At 41.4% G+C, this 18,586-nt stretch overlaps 1 protein-coding gene across 1 annotated transcript; it reads right to left on the reverse strand.

Annotated features, from left to right (window-relative positions):
- Nucleotides 1-5,581: 5,581 nt before the first annotated feature.
- On the reverse strand, nucleotides 5,582-9,854 carry elovl4b (ELOVL fatty acid elongase 4b). The gene is made up of 6 exons (XM_036549518.1): nucleotides 9,767-9,854; nucleotides 9,064-9,251; nucleotides 8,717-8,797; nucleotides 7,049-7,220; nucleotides 6,083-6,210; nucleotides 5,582-5,878 (listed from the first exon to the last, which is right to left on the reverse strand). Exons 1-6 carry the CDS (start codon nucleotides 9,831-9,833, stop codon nucleotides 5,582-5,584), a joined length of 933 nt encoding a protein of 310 aa, XP_036405411.1. The 5' UTR covers nucleotides 9,834-9,854.
- Between the last annotated feature and the right edge of the window lie 8,732 nt (nucleotides 9,855-18,586).

Consider the following 18,586-nt stretch of genomic DNA (forward strand, 5'->3'; position numbering starts at 1 on the left):
ATGGGCAAGCTCAGCTCCTTGCTTCCCTGTTGCCTTTTTAAAAGGTGGATGGAAGGACAGATAGAAAGATAGACAAACAGATAGACTCTGTGGTTAAGAAACAGCTGGCTCTGAATTTGTTTGTTTTATATCTCAAAAGGCAGAAACTGAGATGATGAATTGACCAATAATAAGTTCATCATCCAACTGCTTTTAATTCATCTTAAACTGATTTTTAACATATAAAAGTTATAAGTAGTTTACTTTGTTCTAAAATTAAATGTAAGAAACAGTTGATAATTGAAACTGTCTAATTAACATATTCAATAGCTTCATATCTGCCTGTTCCACAAGGGAAACTATATCAAGTTAGGAAGGTGTGCGGATGACATCTACACTGCACCAAATAATTCACACTGATATCTAGGCTCTGCAACAGAAAGGATTCTCTTCCAGACATAACCAAGTTTACACCAATACAACTGAATACAGCAAATACACATTTTTTGGAAGGTGAACAACTTGTGTTACACTGTGCAGAACCCCTAGAGTAGAAAGAAGAGAAAAGAGAAAAGTAACCATTTTATTCTGTTGTTTACCAGTTTATCAATATACACCTAATTCACTCTCACTATCACTTGCACTCAAAATAAACTTTGTTAATATATGGAAAAATGTAAAGAAACCAATTATTTCAGCTGCATTTTTTTTCATTGTTTGAATTTTTGTTTCCATTTCCTTTGTATGTCAGCTGGGCCTAAAGGCACACCATTCTCATCTGAGAGTCTGATGTTCTTGCAGTACCTGCACTCAAAATAAATTATATAGTTTTAATCTATGTGTCGTATTTGAAAGGAAGACAGGAAATCTTTTTTTCAAAGACCAATTTGTTAAAGATGTGAGAGTTTTATGCTACCCCGTTAAGGTTAAGGCACCCCAAACCCTTTTAGTATGTGTCTTAATATCATCTGTATTGTATTGTATTAATATCACTCATATATTCCCCCATGTGAAAGAGCTGGGTCAAATGTGTGTTCCTGTATTTCCTTCCCCAAGTGTGGTGCGATGTAGCAGGTATGGAAAGTGACAGGGATACAGTAGATTTTCTCTAGGGTGCCCCCTAGGACAGAAGATAAGCATGAAATAGATAGTGACAGACCACCATTCTCCAGGAGAGGATATGCAGCATTGCAACAATGCAGCCTTTGTGCCCTCACATCTGGCAGGTCACTGATTTCTGAGGACAGAGGTCTCAGTTTCTAAATTCATTCCTATGTGTACAAACATTGTGCTCATGCATCTGCTCACACAAACACCCCGTCATTGCGTCTGCAGATATAACGGTGTAGCTGTTCAAACAAAAATCCTGCCATTGTGTCTGCCTGTACATGTAAACATTACACCAATGTGTATGTTTGATCCTAACACCCTGCCAATGATGGGTATGCACATGTAAACACCCTAATGGTATGTATGTAACAACACCTTCTGAGTAAGTCAATACACTACATCCTAGCAGTTTGTCTGTTCATATAGACACCTTGATGGGTGTACATGAGTCACTTCTGTGTCTTCTCTTTGCTTCTTATTCTCTTCCTCTGAGATTCCTCCCATCAGTCACAAGGGGGACCCATAATTCCACCAGCATGAGTTTCCACTGCATTATCACAAGCCTTTCTTACAGGGTATCAGTATCAGCTTCAGCGTAAGAGATGACCTGTTTTCTATCCCATCCTCCCTATGTAATGAAAATTCCCATGATGCCTTGTGATAGACAGCAGGAGATTGGCTGGCTCTCAGGATCCACCCACTTCAAACCAGAATCATCTTCACACCCCTGTGAACTCTGTCTTCCCGTAGGTTCCCACTTGTGCATGTATATGCATGTTCAGTGTCATGTGTGTTAGTGTGTACACAGTATTATTTTTGCATCTGTGTGTCAATGTGTTTAGCCCAATAGTCTATGTACCCTAACAGTACTTGCACAGTATAAAAGGAGAAGTGTGTACATATTTATTTGTGTGCCTTCTGGATGCTAATACATGTGTGGGCCCTGGTTTTATTGAGCTCTGCTAATAGGGCCTGATGGTAAACCCTAGACTAGCGAAATCCTATTACCGCCTCAGAGGATATATCCATGGCCATTCCAAGGATATGGCCCTTGAGTCACTACTCAACATGTCCTCCACACCGCCCCTACCAGCTCAGACATATAATGGCCGTCACTACAACCAGCTGTGGGCGGTGCCAAGATCAATTCCTAGATGTACATTTCTTGTCTAAGAAAATGAAATACAGGTAAGGATGGTGTGAGCTAAGCAGGGGATATGAGAGGTCAGGAGGGTGTGATAGGGTGCGGTGTGTGTGTGTGTGTGAGGGGGGTAGGGGGATAAGGGGTGGGGGGCTGGTGTGAGGGAGGTGAATGGGGCGTATGGGAGTTGGTACCTATGAGGGAGGTAGGGAGGGTGTGACAGAGAGGGTGGGTATGAAAGGAAATGTAAGAAAGGTTTGAATTTATAAGAGAGAGGTAAAGGTAGAGGTAGAAAGTGAGGGTATTAAAGAGATACAGATGCATTAAGGGGAGGTGACACTGACCCATCCCCCAGTGACCGTTCTTTGGAAGTCTGAAGCCAAAGTCATTTAGGGTCTTCGCCTGCGGGCCCGTGTGCGACAGGATGGAAGATTACAGGACGCTCTCCTTGTCCACGGCGACCTCATTTCTCCTGTAAATGGCCAGCGTGATGCAGGTATAAGCTCATTTACAGGGAAAGCCAATTTAGCACTGAGCTCAGGGCAATCTGTCTGCTGCAGTCCAAGCGCTGACGCTCACAGAGGCCTCCCCAGCACTGCTCACTTGGGGGGATGCAGTGCTGTTTCACAGGTGTGGGTGGGGCTGCACATATGTGGGGGTGCTTCTGCATTTTGGCAATGCCCTCTTGAGTTAGCATCTCTGGGCTGGCAGCGCTGCTCTACTTACTCTCTCTTGGCAAAGTGTTAATATCACTGCATAGTCTGATCAGACAAGTTGGAAAGGTGATGATATAATACAGCCATGAGGTGCTAGTATGACCATGGAGTCTTATCAGTCCTGTTGGAAACCGTGTTAGTGTGACCAGAAGGTCTGATCAGACACCCTGGATAGGTATAAATACGACCACATGGTCTGATCAGACACCCTAGCGAGGTGCTATTATACTGCTCAGCCTGATTAAATGCAAAGCTCTCTATGACCTGATCCAGTTAACCAAGTGACACCTGTGTTGAAACAAGGTGCAGTTTCCCTAAAACATGACCTCAGAATACATTAACTATTCAGAATAGTAAAGCTTAACAGTTACAGATACAGTTACATTTCAACATCATGCTGGTCCACCCTGGGCATGGTACAATTCATCACATACAGCCATTTCAATCCAGTAAATATAAGTATCATTTATTCCAGCACTCATACATTGTAAACACATATTTGCTGACTGTGTGGGGTGAATAACTGGAATCTTTTTCTGACGTATTTGCATTATGTTTATTTCAACTTTATTTGCACCAATCAGCTCTGCCCTCTGAAACACAGTGAGTTAAAAAAAGCCTTCTAAACTGAGAAATCCCCTTCTTTATGCTGATTGGATGATTGTCAGCTCTTTCAGCTGGGTTCATTATACACTTTGCATATTTCCCAGATCCATAATGTCTAAACTGCAAAAGAACATACATCAGTAAAACACCAACGGAAAAAAAAGCACACAGACTGAACATTATCATTCTGAAATCCATATGCTCATGTATAGCGTAAGACAATGTTGTCCTTCTCAGACAGCCATGACCGAGTGATTTTTCTCAGGTGGTGAGAGTAGTTCAGCTGTTGACTATGAAGTGTCTGCTTGTTTAGTCAGCCTGTGCTGTGCACTCACTCTGCAAGCATCCTGCGTGTGTCTGACTTCATTTATGTGACCCTTCCAGCACGAATTGCGGCCTTGTTATGAAGCCGCGCCTTCGTGCAACCCTGCGACTCCTTGGAAGAATAACTGGGAAATCTGTAATTAGAAACCCTCATCCTGCAAATGGGGTCCATACCAGCTAATTCATGTTTTGAACCATGTTCAATGCATCCATGTCACCAGGCGTATAGTCATCCGTGACATACGTCCGATTAGCGAGGTAAAGGTTGGCCCAATATTTGGTATAAAAATACAAATATATAATATTTGTATAATATTACATATGATTCTGTATACCCAACAATTTACCAAAGCACAGACATGCATTAAAAGCAGGCTGAGTCAAAACCTCTAATGGGAAATACATGACTGATTGACAGGACAACAGATGAAAAGTATGTGAAGCATCTACAATTTTTACATTTTTTTTATGAATTTCCTCTTTTTCCCAGCATAGAGTTGTAAGAACATCAAATAGATACTTGGCATAAAAAGCAGTTTCTGTAACAAATTACCAATTATGATCTATATAGATGGAAACATTATAACATTTATATGCTATAATTTGTAATCAATTACATTTTTAACTGCTCACATTTCACTGCAAGGTTTCTTGGTAAGATTATAGAGTACTTTTTTTAATCCAACTGGGTGCTGAACAAAAAGGTCAACAGTTAGCAAACTGTTTGTAAAAATACCAGGTGGCAACAATCTACCTGTGCTTAAAATAGGATTAAGAGGTACCTAACTCACCCAGATAAAAAAGGTAGTGAGTTAGTTGATATGATAGCAGCCACACAGGTAAGTCTCAACAAATCAAGTTTCAATACATTTTCGCTAACTTTCACAGCTCCTACACAGCATTTGCACTGGATGAAAAAAATATGCCCATATACTGCCATGGCCTTGTATCTCTCTGAGAGGACTGCATCAGCAAAGAGGTTGGGATCAATGACAGCCCAAGCCCTTTGCCGGGGTTTTGGAAACTTGTTTCACTGCCAGGCCTTGAACCGTACTGCTGACATCAAGGATCAGGTGCTGATTGTTGGCCAATAGCAGCACAGTCGGCCCATGGAATGCTCTCGTGGGGTGTGTAAACACGTGACTCGATTCTCCCACACCAGTCTTCAGTGAGCTTCTCTGAGGAGACAACTCACATTTCCTTTCAAACGCTAAAAGACTTCATTAGATGCAAGAATCATTAGATGCGAAGTAACTTAAAAATAAAACCCAATACATACAATGACAGAGGAAAATAATTAGGTTAAAAGCATAACAGTTGCTGGACAGCGGGGTTTTTCGGAGGAGAGCGTGTCTGGGTTTGGGGCCCTGATGCAGTTGTATTCCCATCTCTTTACAGTGCTTTTGTGATTTATTCCTAATCCCTCCACCACCATAAAGAGAGGGAGCACAATTTCTCTTTAAAATTCCGTTGTTTGAGTCGGTCTAATGCCCTTTGGTGATCTGTACCATGAAAGAGTTGGAAACATGCCCCACCCCAGCTCCCCCAGTGCCCACCACACCCTCTCCTCCACAAGTTGGTCACAATTACATTCACAAAGAACCCTTCAGGGGTGCGGCATCTGACCACATCCTCCATTTGCCTCCTCCACTCCAAAATCTGCAATTCTGCTGGTGTCCACAGAAAGGCCGGCTCGCTCCTCCCTCTACTCGCGCTTGGCCCGTCCCTTCTTCTGTGTTCTTCCATTCTCTGACATGGCCTGGTCCTCCCCGATTTTGCCGACGCCATTAGTCGCCGTGGAAATACCGTTGGGGACAGCTTTGCCACCTTTGCTGGGGCCCTCCCGCCGGGGGTGCCGGCGGTAGGTCTGGTAGTAGAAGTTGGCAAAAAGGATGATGAAGGTGACAGCGTAGCCAATCAGAGCCCAGTGCATCCATCGGGGGAAGTCACAGCCAATATACAGGGAGTGGCCAGCATGTCCGATTGTGACGTGGAACTGGATCTGGAAACAGGCAAGGAAAGGAATTACATTTTGAACACGTTTACAAAAAAATTTGCCATTCACCCACCCCTCTGAAAATGGAGTCTGACATTTCTGTTCTGAAATCTGACAACACTCCACACAACTGTGACCAAAATACAGGCTGTGTACTAGGCATAACACAACAACTGCTGTATATGGTCATGGTTCAGATACTCATCCTACCATTTGGATTATGGTCAGGTATTTCTTCCACCACAGGTATTTCTGAATCTTGGGTCCAAAGGCAGCCAGCCCATAGTACAGGTACATAATGACGTGGATTGCAGCATTGATGTGCGCACCAAAGAAGGCTACAGAGGGGAGACAAGACCACAATATGATCACTCCAGTCTTTAAACCTTATACATGAGGGAACCAGAGGAATCTCCAGGATTTTCAAGTATTTTTCCTGTCGATACTCATAACAGCAATTCATGTTAACATGAAATGAGTCCACATGATCCAAATGGTCCATAAATTCATGATACGTGCTATGGAAAAAAGTGAGTTATAGAGAGCTAAACGAAATGGCTGCTATTCTGAACAGTTAATACAGTGCGGGCCACAGCATGTCCACTCTTGTTACAGCTGAACTCCCACCTTTATTGATCTTGGCAGAAGCACTGAGGTCAAATCACTTCAGAAATGATCCTGGTGTAATGGCACCTTTACTAAAAATACACTAAATGTACTCCATGCAGGACAGTTTGCACTGAATGTTGGACTGACATCAAGGTAAGCAATATCAGTGCACTAGAATGTGCTGTTTTTGCATCAAGGTAATAGTATCATGGTGCAGCTTCAGCTCTTAGCCTTGAGTTTGCTCTTCTGAGAAGGGATTGGTTTCTCATATAATCCAATTGCACTATACCCCCCTCCCTCCCTCTCTTGCCCGGCACCAGCCTTGGCCTTATTCCACTAAGTCAGCTATCCCCCTGTGTGACCCCATTCCCCTTCACCCTGTAACAAGAATCAAAACTGCCTCTCTACAACCTGAGACTGGCTAATCCCTCACCTCCCAGCTATCTTGAAGACAGTTATACCGTCCCCCCCTTCTCTCTGCCCTGCCCATGTTGAGGTTGGTATTTCCCTCCCATTTTAGGGATGGTACCGCTGCCCCTCCTCCGCCCATTTTGGGGTGGTACTCACACTGTCCTCCTGCCACCCACTTGATGCCGATCCACCAGAGGATGAACATTGTGCAGTGGTGGTACACATGCAGGAAGCTGACCTGGTTGAACTTCTTCCGCAAGATGAAGAAGACTGTGTCCAGATACTCCACACCCTTTGAGATGTAGTACCACCACAGTGCTGCCGCTATCTGTTAGAGGGAGAATGAATCATCAATGAGGACGCCATTTCAACACCACTGAAGAAGCCCTCAGTTGTTTCAGTCAGCCCCCAGTTCAAACACAGAGTTGTGGAGGTACAGAATTAGACAGAAAATGCCACTGTCCAGTCAAAATGGTTGCGTTGAGAATGGTCAGTCCATCTGAGAGATACCCCAAATAAGATTAGCTTTGTCTTAAACTTCTCAGCCAGAGAAACAGACCCATATTCTAAAACAGGCCCTTTATTATGCGCATGCACGCACACACACACATACACACACCCACACACGCGCACACACACACACACACACACACGCTGATCCAGCCACCAGGTTAAGAAATAATTGTAGGAGAGAATTTTGTAAAAAAACATCCCATGCCTGCAGTACCTTTTACAGTAATACAGGACAGTAAAACTCTGCTGATATGAACTCTTTAGTATAAAGGAAATCCAATTCGGTCTTCCTATAAACAGGGTTGGCCATCTGCACCCTGTTTTGGCACATGCCTGCCCCTTCTGGCACCCTGAACCAGCCCACTCAACTCTTGTGCGACCTGGCTCAGACCACTCTGACTCTTGAGCACTTACGGGGCTGTGCCCAGGTTGGGACCAGATGGAAGGAAACTCAGCTCAGCTCCGGCTGTAAGGAGGTCAGGAGTGAACATGTAAACCCTCAGAAATTAGGCCCTGCAAGCTGCTTATGGAAAAGCTCCTAATTAACGAAGAGGCCTCTTCCCAGCACCCCGGTAAAACCAGCCCTCTATGCAGTGCGCGTCTTTCACAGCCACTAAAGTGCGTGGGTCCTCCAGTGATTATAATTCATTCCAATGACACCGCCGGCATTTCCTCCCCATCCCAATTAGCCCGTGCTGCTAGCAGTAAGCCAGTCTGCAGACTGACACGTTTTCCACTTCGCCAGCAAGGTAACACAGTCAGGAAAGTGCGTCTGCACTGTACACAATGCAACACAACCGGCAAAGTTTATCTACCCTGCATATCCACACAGCTAAGTGTGCCTGCATTGCACACACTGTATTGCCCCCTCCTAGTGTATGTGATCTACGCAACATGTATTTCTTGTTCAGCACAACGTGCCTCTGATGCTCAGCGTGGTGCCTCTTCAACAGGATCTTCAGCATGATATTATACAGAGCTCTTTTTCTGTCCTTATTTCTCCATGACGCTGTTATTATAATTTCACATAACCCCTGCATGGCCCCAGGCTATAGTAACTACTATTGATCAGGCTACATCGCAGACAGCTACCCAGCATGACCCCTGACCTTTGAGGCCCTGCAGGGCTGTGTATGCCAGTACTAAAGAGAGTCCTGATTGTAATTCTGGTCTCACTACTGTGCAAATGTGCCTTCTCCAAACTAAGGAGCTTAAAAAGGAAATTTAGAGGGTCCGTTCCATGGGTACAGTCATAGTCGTGCCAGGTCCCCACCTATATTAATTATGTCGTGCTCTGTAGGAAACACTCACCCTCACTTCGTTCACATCATCTGAATAGTTGACAGGCTGGCAGCGATAACTGTAACCAGCCGCCCGCGAGCCAAGGTACAGCTGGAAACAGGAGAGACAGCATGACATAAACACCAAAATCAGACACTACAGATCCATGTGTCACCCATATTCTTGCATGACTGCATCTGGGGTATAAGCGCTTCATCCAGTCGGAAGTGCTAAAATGCGTTCTCTGTGAAAACAAACCAGCACGCACCCAGGAGCAAGGTCAAAGGTGAAGGCCCACCAATTGTCATTCGGGCCGTCCTTTCTTACTTATCATAACATTTCCAGCTACATCCTGCCTCAGTGCGCGGAGAACCAACCTCTTTGCAGATGTAGAAGTTGAGGATGACCATGCTGAAGTTGTAGATGATCAACGTCTTTCTAAACTGGAAAGGCTCTCTGTGCTGCATGTACTTGGGGCCCACCCAGAGGAAGACCAGATAGAGGAAGCTGATGCCCAGGGTGGGAAACGGGGACTCCATCAATGGCCATTTTTCGACACGTTTATCTGTGGGGGCCAGGGACAGACACGCCAGAATGATCGCACGGTCAATATATAATCACAGCTGCTCACAAGTTACTGGGCGGCAGACATTACAGCTAATGATTCTGGATGTAAGGGTTGTAACGTGCTCTGTGTACACAGCACTGTGGGTAGCAGTGTGGGGTGCTGCTTAGATTAATGAACTTTAGACTTAAGAGGCTCATGGGCCTCAACCCTATGTCTTATTTTGTTAGTCACTATTATTGCTAATGAGATGCTATCAGTGACACTACAGGTAAAAAGAAGGAATATACTAGGCAAATACTAAAAATGAATGGGTGGTATACTTTCAATGATTCAGTTACTGCAGGTGAATGGGAGACATACTGTAATGTTGACACTAGTATGTTCAGGTAAAATGGTGAGAGAGGCACTTCCTTTAAATGAGATGCAATATCTCTAGAGGTTTGGGAGCACCCATCCGCTGCCAAGATATTGCCAATACACTCTAGTAATCAGGAGAAGTGAGAAAATTTTACCTGCTATGGTAAGGCTCCATTTATAGAACTCTATTGAGTCATTTAGGAAATGGGTTACAGTCTCCATGGTTGCAGCTTGATCGTGAGTCTTGATCTCCCTGCAAACAGATGTGAGAACATTGCACACAACAAACCTTGCTGTTCTTTCAATCAATAATTAAAGCCAAACTAAGACTCTTGTCTCCCTCACACACATCAACAATTTTACTCAGATATGCAGCTACTTATAAAAAACTGAAATAACAGCTTTTGCCCCAAACAAGTTCACCACAGATCCTGATCCCCAATGTATTTCCTTTTTTGTTTTTTGTGTGTTCCCAGCTCAAGTAAAGATACTTTTTTTGCAAGCAAATTTCCATCTTTAATTCTGTTCACCATTCTCTTGCTGTGTCCTCTATTGATGACACTGTTTTTTACCTGGGTTTTCCAGGTATAGCAGAGGAACACAGAAGACCACCTACTTGTTTGTTATGAAAAGAGCCAATGGGAATGAATGTATTTTTCTGAAACACCCACTTAAACACATCATCACAGACTAAGCATAACACATAAAGCATAACTAAGCGTAATGGAATAAAAATACTGCATCTGTGCAGTAGTTATTATATATCCACGAGATGCAGTGTGAACGTAATGTGGCCTCGGCAACACAGTAACATAAATCTAATCAGGATTTGGTGATGGTGTTGTTACAATGGAAATAATATGTAAATTGGTTCTGTCATAATTGTATCCAGATATTTCTTGAGGTCTACCTGAATGAACTGAGACAAAGGACTCATTTTTCCATCAAAAGGATAATCAAATACAACCATCACTGAACAATAAAATCAAAGATATTATTTGATCTGAATTACAGATTAATCTGAGAAAGTGAAACCAAGAAGCTAAACCAAGAAAGTGTAGAAGTGAAATTTAGTATGTGGTGTATAGAGTAGCCCGTCTGAGGACTCTGTAATGGTAACAGCAGTTTAAGTTAATTACATCGGATAAGTGATCAAAGATCTGCAGGAGCTGCCCCCCCCCACCCCCCAAGACACACATGCACACACGCGCACACACGTACGCACAGACACACATATACCGAGATGCACATCACTAAACTGAGTATCTTTCAGTATGTACTCTTTTGTACTATGTACTTTTTTAAAATTTTCTACATTTTTTAAATGCTACATTTTAATGCTACATTCCTTGTACAAACAAAACATACTGGTTATGACCCTACTTGCAACTTTAATGCAACTTTATTTCACCTTAAAATAACAGGAAAATCTTAATAAATCATTATTAAGAGACGCATTTGAACATTTGTTATTAACGTTGAGGTCAACTACCAAACCAGCAGTTCTGAATACCGTCCACTATCATAATTACGGACCTGCAATGGCATAATAGCTCTATTCCCACTCTGTTGCCTCCCTCCCTTTAAGAAGAATAGTAATGCTAATGTATAATGAATTGTGCTGTCTCAGTTTCCTTTGCAGATGAATAATTCATTTTACTTGTAGTACTCAAGAGTAAACAATGAAAAACAGTGTCAGCCTTAATATATTCGTCATCCTTAAAAAGGAATCTAATAAAGCAATTAATCCTAAATCCTGATCAACCTATGGCACTAACACGGGGGTCGAGACTTCGAAGATTTCGCAAACCCCCCAAAAAATGTTAAAAGTAAAAGCTTATATGAAACAACAAGTCATGTTCGAACCGGTAAAGGAGATAAGAAAAAAGCTAGACCGGGCGAAACAGACCGGGCGTGCACCGGGCTCCGCTGAACACAAAGGCTCGGGGCGCGTGTGTCAGCAGGTTTCTCGCGGAGCTGTCAAGAGGCTTAATTCCAATAGATCTACGAGCTTAAATGCAAATGTTGCTCGACCTACATTTAGAGGGCCATTCTTTGGAGCGACGTTTGTAAATTACGTTGATAAACTTAATGCTGGTGTATTTTTATGCATGCTAATTAAGCAATAACAGAAACTTTTGTTTTGCATCAGTCGAAAAGAATCCCCGACACCATTAAGCCACGCACCGGCTGTTGGAGCATCTGCCTTGGCAACCTGCCGGTGACTAAATATTTTGTAGTGGGACCTCTTCACCCGGAAAATACCATTCGAAATTACAATGAAAACACAGTCCACATTAAAACATGTGATGGAGTTGGTCAATTTCTTTGCAGTTTTTTTTAAACACATGATTATGTTACGACCGACCGATCAGGGATATAAAACACTTCACTTGTAGAATCCAGTTCTTTAAGAAAGCAATTTCCTGATAGCTTCTGTATGTAAATAAACGCATTGACACTAGATAAGAACGGAGTAGATCATAACAGTATGATAAAACTGATATCCAATCTTATGCAGGCTAAGGGTCATTCTAATGAAGCAGTTTGTTCTTACCTTATGGCGATTAAAATCCGCTTAGTGACACCCGGTGCGCGAGCATGTAAAACGTGATTCACTTACTCTGTCTTGCTGTGAAACTGCAAAATAAATTTAAGTGTTTGTTGGTAGTTGAACACAAGCCACGAGTTTGGCAAAAATAACAAAGGCAAACAATATCTAAATAGAGATAGTGCACGCGTGCTCTCCAGTGTGCTCTCAGTGCTGCACGCCCGTGCCAATCGCCTGAATAGAGCAGGGACGGCGAATTGCGCATGCGGATAATGATGTCCGACTGGCAAGACGGCAAACTCCCAGCTTATTTCCGTGATCAGCTTTGGGGGTGGGCGGGAGGTCAGACCCTCTTCCCGGCGTAGATCGATAGGCAGTGACGCCTAACAATATTAAAGGCCTCGTTTTCCAATTGAACAACTCAGCATACTAGTTATGAGGATACATAAAACAAGCCGTCATCGTGAACTCATTCACTGTCCATCTGAATGGGTTGTGGCGGTGACATGTCATTCGCGTGGCTTTGTACTAAACATCTTGATCCTATACAGGAACTACTTGCACGTATGTGTATGCTCTGGCAATTGTAGCAAGTGTATGTATGCTCTTAGTATATTATTATTTTTTCAGTGTGTGGACATCTATGAAAGCTATATAAAGAGATATACAACAGTGGCTACTTTTATGCATTTAATAGTAAATAATTATAGAAATCAAATAATATAAAACAAATTTTCATTGTGTGCTCAATACTATGGAAACTATAGCCCCAATATACTGTGTGGGATATGTAGAAGATGTGTTACCTAAAATTTTATAATTTATTTTTTATCATTCTGTTTTAGAAGTGATCGATGATTCATTTTACAATTAATACAAACATGAAGTAAACGAATGCAAATATTGAAAGCATGTAATTAAAAATTCATCACTCTGTACTTCACTCTGTGGTGATTTTGCACTCATAAGGTATTTGTTCTCCAGTTGTACTGCCATATTCTTCACAGCAGCTCTTTCCTTCCTAGTCATGTCAGAACCTGACCTCTAGAACACATACAGATCAGTGAGCTTGGGCGGATAGTAGTGACAAAAAAATTTAAAAGGTTACATGCTTTCACATCAAATGAACTGAGGTTGCCTGCTCACTGAATTTTGTCAATGGTTGTTTTTTGCATTAGACTGTAATAATTGGCATGATCTTTGAAACAAAAGCAGACAGAAAGTCCGATTTTCTACATAGTTACTTTCTACATATTCTACTTATTCACTAACATGTAATGCTGCTGCTACTACTATTACTAATACTAGTTATCTGTAGCAAAACTCTACATCTGCATGCTGAGGATACATATGATCTTGTAATGTGTGAGGTGCATCTTTGCATATTTACATTGTGAACATTTTCGCCTGAATCATGTCAAGCTGAATTTATGACAAAAACTGACAGCAGGCAATAAAAAATGGCCTCTCAACAACTTAAGGTTCCTGCAGATGGTTCCTGCCAGCTGTTTCTTGTAGCAAGTTGAGGCAGTGAACCAAAGAAGAAACATGCTTGTGATGAACAATCGTAACAATCGCGATGAACGTGACCAATCGTAATGGCATAACTATTCATTTGATACACCCATGACATTTACCATGACAAACAAAAGAAACACAATAACTGAAAGGAAACATCAGTGCGTTGATTTTTAATGTCCTGGAGTCATGTTTTGTCCTTAATTATCCTAAAACAAATTACAACAAATTGTAGTAATCATAGCTGCATGGTGTGATTTGACAGTTAACTACAGCTACAACTCCCTGATTTAAAAAATCTGAGCTGCATCAGCAACTGATCCCAACATGCCTCATAAATCATTGACAAATCAACAGGTACACTCCCGTACAGTTTTCATAATTAATTCAGTGTATTCTAGGCTTAACATGGTTAGTTCTTTAAATAACATTTGCAGGCATTTTATCTCTTGATGTCTGAGATGTTCCAAGTCAATTGCTCTGTCTTTGTTAAGGCTTAGGCTGTGCAAACTCTTTGCCAAAGAACTAGCAAATGGCAACCGGTACATCACATTCCTTGTCATGCTGCCACTAAGTCACTTAATTTTCTTATACCATGATGCCTATAATTGCCTAACCTAATTCTTTCCTCTCAGCTTGATTGGGTTGATATGGACCTAATTGTTTTACATGTTTTTTTTCTCTGACATTCTGCAGAAAGTCTGGGTATTTTATTATGTGGATTGCTGCTATTTCTCAAACTGCTGGTTACCTGCCTTCCCACATCTTAGAAGATTGACACAGTTTTACTTTTGCTTTGACATTTTGACCTTCTTTAACATGTTCACCCATGTTCAAGAGGGGGGGGGGGATACCCAAAGTGAGCTTCGGTAGCAATGTGGAGTTGCAGTAGTATCATTGATGTAGTTATTACAGCAGAGAGGGAGAAGAATACTTTATTTATTTATTATTATTATTCCTTTAATTCAAATTTTGCAGGGAGATGATGCCCCAACACTCTGACCAACCACAAATGCAGTCAGCTTTTTTCACCCTGTGGTAGCAGCAGTACTACAGTATCACAGCTGCAATGAGTCATGCTTTCAGTGTATAGTTAGCACTTTGTGATAGCGCCACAATGTTTCAGCGCTTGTGTGTTTCAGCACTGAAGTTTTTTTTTTTTTGGGAAGTGTTATGTGTCAGTGGTGCAGTGGGAAAAGCTACAGTGTATTAAGGTTGCTTTGTATTTGAGTAGCAGTGTATCGGAAAGGCTGCTGCCTCGCTGATAAACTGCACGATTCTGCAGAACTTCCTCTCAGGAAGTGCATCGTGTTACATGGACAAGCATATTGAAACTGAAAGGGGGAGAAAGAGGAACAGAGAGACAGAGAGGGGGAGGGACACAGAGATGAATAGAGACAGTAGAGGATCAGTTCTTAGAGCTAAATATTTTCACCATACAGAATTCAATGACCCTCTGTTTTTAGAGTGTGGAATGAAACCGTCGCAGAAGTTCTGTGCATTTATGAGCCAGTGAGACTATCTGTGTCTTCGTGCCATTCAGAGTAATATCTCTGTGTAATGATGGAAACATAGCAATACTCTCTACACAATTTCTAAAATATGGTTTCCATAATTCCCTGTGTTTGTGCCTTCTCAGAAAACATGCGTCATCTAAGAGGTGTCTGCGTGTGTGTACTGTTTTTGTTAATATGATCATGGGTTTAGAACTGCGGATGGCTGCTTTGGAGAAAGCAACAGTAATGGAATGCAGTTCGGTTTATATTTTACTATATATGAAGTTAGGTTAGATGTGTGTATTCCATTGTGCTGTGTGTGTACGTCGTATACAGCTGTGTATCTGCCTGTGCCGATTCCAACCCTCTGCCTTCAGCATTTACTCCCACAGGTAGGTGTGAATTAGCCACTAGGTGGCAGCACGTCACTGTATTAAAGCTACAGTTAGTGCTTTATTGCGCTGCACATGTTGGCTTTGTCTGCTGCTTTTAAGAATTTTTTTCCATTTGTCAGGAGTGCATATTCTTACACCCAGTAATATTATTTACTGCACAGAAAATGCTTGAATCATTGTTCTCATGAGCTGCAGTCAGTTACCACATGCTTACTAGTAATTTAGTGACACCACTGCAATTGTTGAACATATCTTAATAACATAATAAGATACTATTTTACCGTCAGTAGTACCTTGCTCTGGGAATTATTTTAGTTAGAAAACGTGAGCTTATTTTCATAACACAGGAAATGTCGTTGTCACACAGTATACCACAGGATATCATACCATATAGTTACTAAAATACGACTAAATGGCAGCACATTTTACAATTTTTCGTAATCATTTGTAATCAAATTGAATTGTTATCATGTTTCATTGCAGTATAGGTTGGGATGTTAAATGCAATTCTGAAAGTGGAATATTTACTAATTTGCATAATTTTTTTGTCTTTATGATTGACTTTCAGTTGTTTTGTTTTTGGTATCACTTTGTGAAATATACAGTAAAATAGTAGTGTATGTAATGTATTTACAGACTGATGACATTTATCTACGTTCTTAATGCCATGCTTACTCCACTTCTACCCACAGAGGCCACCCACAAAGGCCTCCTTAACAAAGGTCTGTCATAAAGAGTCCGTATGCATTGACCGCTTTGTTTGGAACGCAGCCCTACCTTTTGTTTTCTTTTTTCACTTTGCCATAGGAAATGGGCAGCAGATGTGTGGCGGGTCTTATTACCATATAAATGAATGTTGCTATATAAAGGTGGTCCGCTCTTTTTCTCGGCATTCCCGACTCATTCTGATTCTGATGGCAGTACAAGCAGGGAACGGCTGCCCCACGAAAAACAAACAGCCCACAGAAAGCCGTCTCTCTTGAACCGTCTCTCCTCCCCCTAAGGTTTCAGCTTCCTGTTTTGTTTTGTGGTGTGGGGAAAAAAAAGAACGCGCATCCATTAGATGTGCTCATGCCATGGCTATGACACAACCATACAGAGGTGGCCTGCTTTCCACACTGGCTGAATTAAAGAATGTACACACACACTTCATTTACATGCACACGTTTAACATTTACATGCACACGTTCATTTCATTCAAAGGTCGGCCTTTTTAATAGTGAACATAATTAGCATTATTTTAGAATCAGACCTTTGTGAAGGTACGGTGGCTTTGGAAAGTATTCAGACCCCTTCACTTTTTGTACATTTTGTTGTGTTATAAATGTAATCTATTATTAATTGATTTTTAATAAATTTGCAAAAAAAATTCTAAGAAAAATGTTTTTTACTTTGTCATTGTAAATGTGTAGATTGTGTGTAGATTGATACCTAAATTAATATATTTAATCCATTTTACATTAAGTCATGCAGGAACATGTGCAAAAAGTCAAGGGGTCTGAATACTTTCCAAAGCCACTGTGCATGTCTTTGATTCTGAAGAGAAAAAGCAATTAAACAAAGTCATGAATAAAATACCATTGAAAGTGCTACTCCTTTTTTTAAGATACATTAAACTGTATGGTAGATATTGGGAAATTGTCCCTCTTTTATTCTTGTGTGGGGTATAGCGTGTTTGTAACTGTGCAAAGGCCTAACAACTAAACTAAAACTAAAAATAAACTTTACTATTTTTATTTTATCTAAATCATCTAGCTGTTGATTGTACCTTTTTTTATGATCCTATTAGCCTTATTCATGTATAGTAATACTCACATATAGTAAATACCTTGCTTTGAGTTGTTCACAACAGCTGTCAATCACTAATACCTAATTTTTGTTTTTGTCTTATTTGATGATTAGCTATGATCTTATATTTGATAATCACTTGCTTTGGATGACTGTAAATTACAGTAGTCTATTATCTTAAATTGTATAAATACACACATCTGGCACTTGGTAAGTGTCTGCCAAATGAAAACTGCATTCTTTGCACTGTTTGACACATGGATGGTGCCTTGCATATTTGCAATTCAGATTTAGGTTGATTCATGTACTTCATTTGCTTCATTTGTTTGGATCTTCTGTCTGTATTTCATTATATTCCAGTATCGTGGAAAAATGGATTTTCATGCATAACTTCTCATGGCATTTTTTCATTCTTCCCACATTCTATGCTCCCATCAGGGATGACTTCTATTGTAGTTGAACTGGTTTTATTAACTTGTTTCCCCTTGCATGCATAATACGCCCCTAACATATTGCTGAGTACAGGTTGTGTATCGCTTTTGTCAGCCTTCACTAATCTGTCTGATTTTTGCCCTGTCTCTTAGTCATTGTCTCTAGATCTGCTCTCAACAGCAACGTGACTAAAAGTCATTCACTAATCATCTCATAAACTTGGTGGCGTCTCACCGTTTGTTCTTCTCTAATGACTGTGGGACAGAATCACTGTCCACATGCTGTTTAAGAAAGCCTTCGGAACTGAAAACGACATTGCAAAAGTCCTTTTTCAAAGCTGTCTTGATTTTTTTTTTTTTTTTTTTTGTTATTTTGTGTCGACATGTCTGTATTGGATGCTTCATTTTTGACCCCTCTGATTTGATTCTTTAAATATTCTTTCTGCACTTTTAAAAATCGCACTTTCTCAGGCTGTACGTGAATTGAAAGCAGATGGCCTTCATGCCGCTGGCTGCGCTCCAGTCCAATGTCTCAGATTAATTACAGACACAAACGCAGTGATCAGATTAACCGCAGTCGCTCGAGCTCACGCTCGACGCTCAGGATGCTGTCCTCATGCACATAATTGAGTAAAAGTTAAAGCATGCCCCAAAGCGAAATAATGCAGCGGGGAACAAATGCGGATTCATCACAAACCCCTCCCATCATCTAACTCCATCATCCCTCGGGCGGTAAAACGATGGCTCAGCAGCGGGCTTCCCCTCGCATCTCTTAGACACCTGCCTGTTTGCATAC

This window comes from Megalops cyprinoides, chromosome 17, assembly GCF_013368585.1.
Source record: "Megalops cyprinoides isolate fMegCyp1 chromosome 17, fMegCyp1.pri, whole genome shotgun sequence".
Classification (NCBI taxonomy): Eukaryota; Metazoa; Chordata; class Actinopteri; order Elopiformes; family Megalopidae; genus Megalops; species Megalops cyprinoides.

Excerpts from the sequence above, each read along its gene's own strand:
- elovl4b (XM_036549518.1), bottom strand. The coding sequence starts at position 9,833 with ATGGAGACTGTAACCCATTTCCTAAATGACTCAATAGAGTTCTATAAA. Across the intron at positions 9,252-9,766 it reads ATGGAGCCTTACCATAGCAG|ATAAACGTGTCGAAAAATGG; the intron begins GTAAAATTTTCT and ends TGGCCCCCACAG. Across the intron at positions 6,211-7,048 it reads GTGGGTGGCAGGAGGACAGT|CCTTCTTTGGTGCGCACATC; the intron begins GTGAGTACCACC and ends TCCCCTCTGTAG.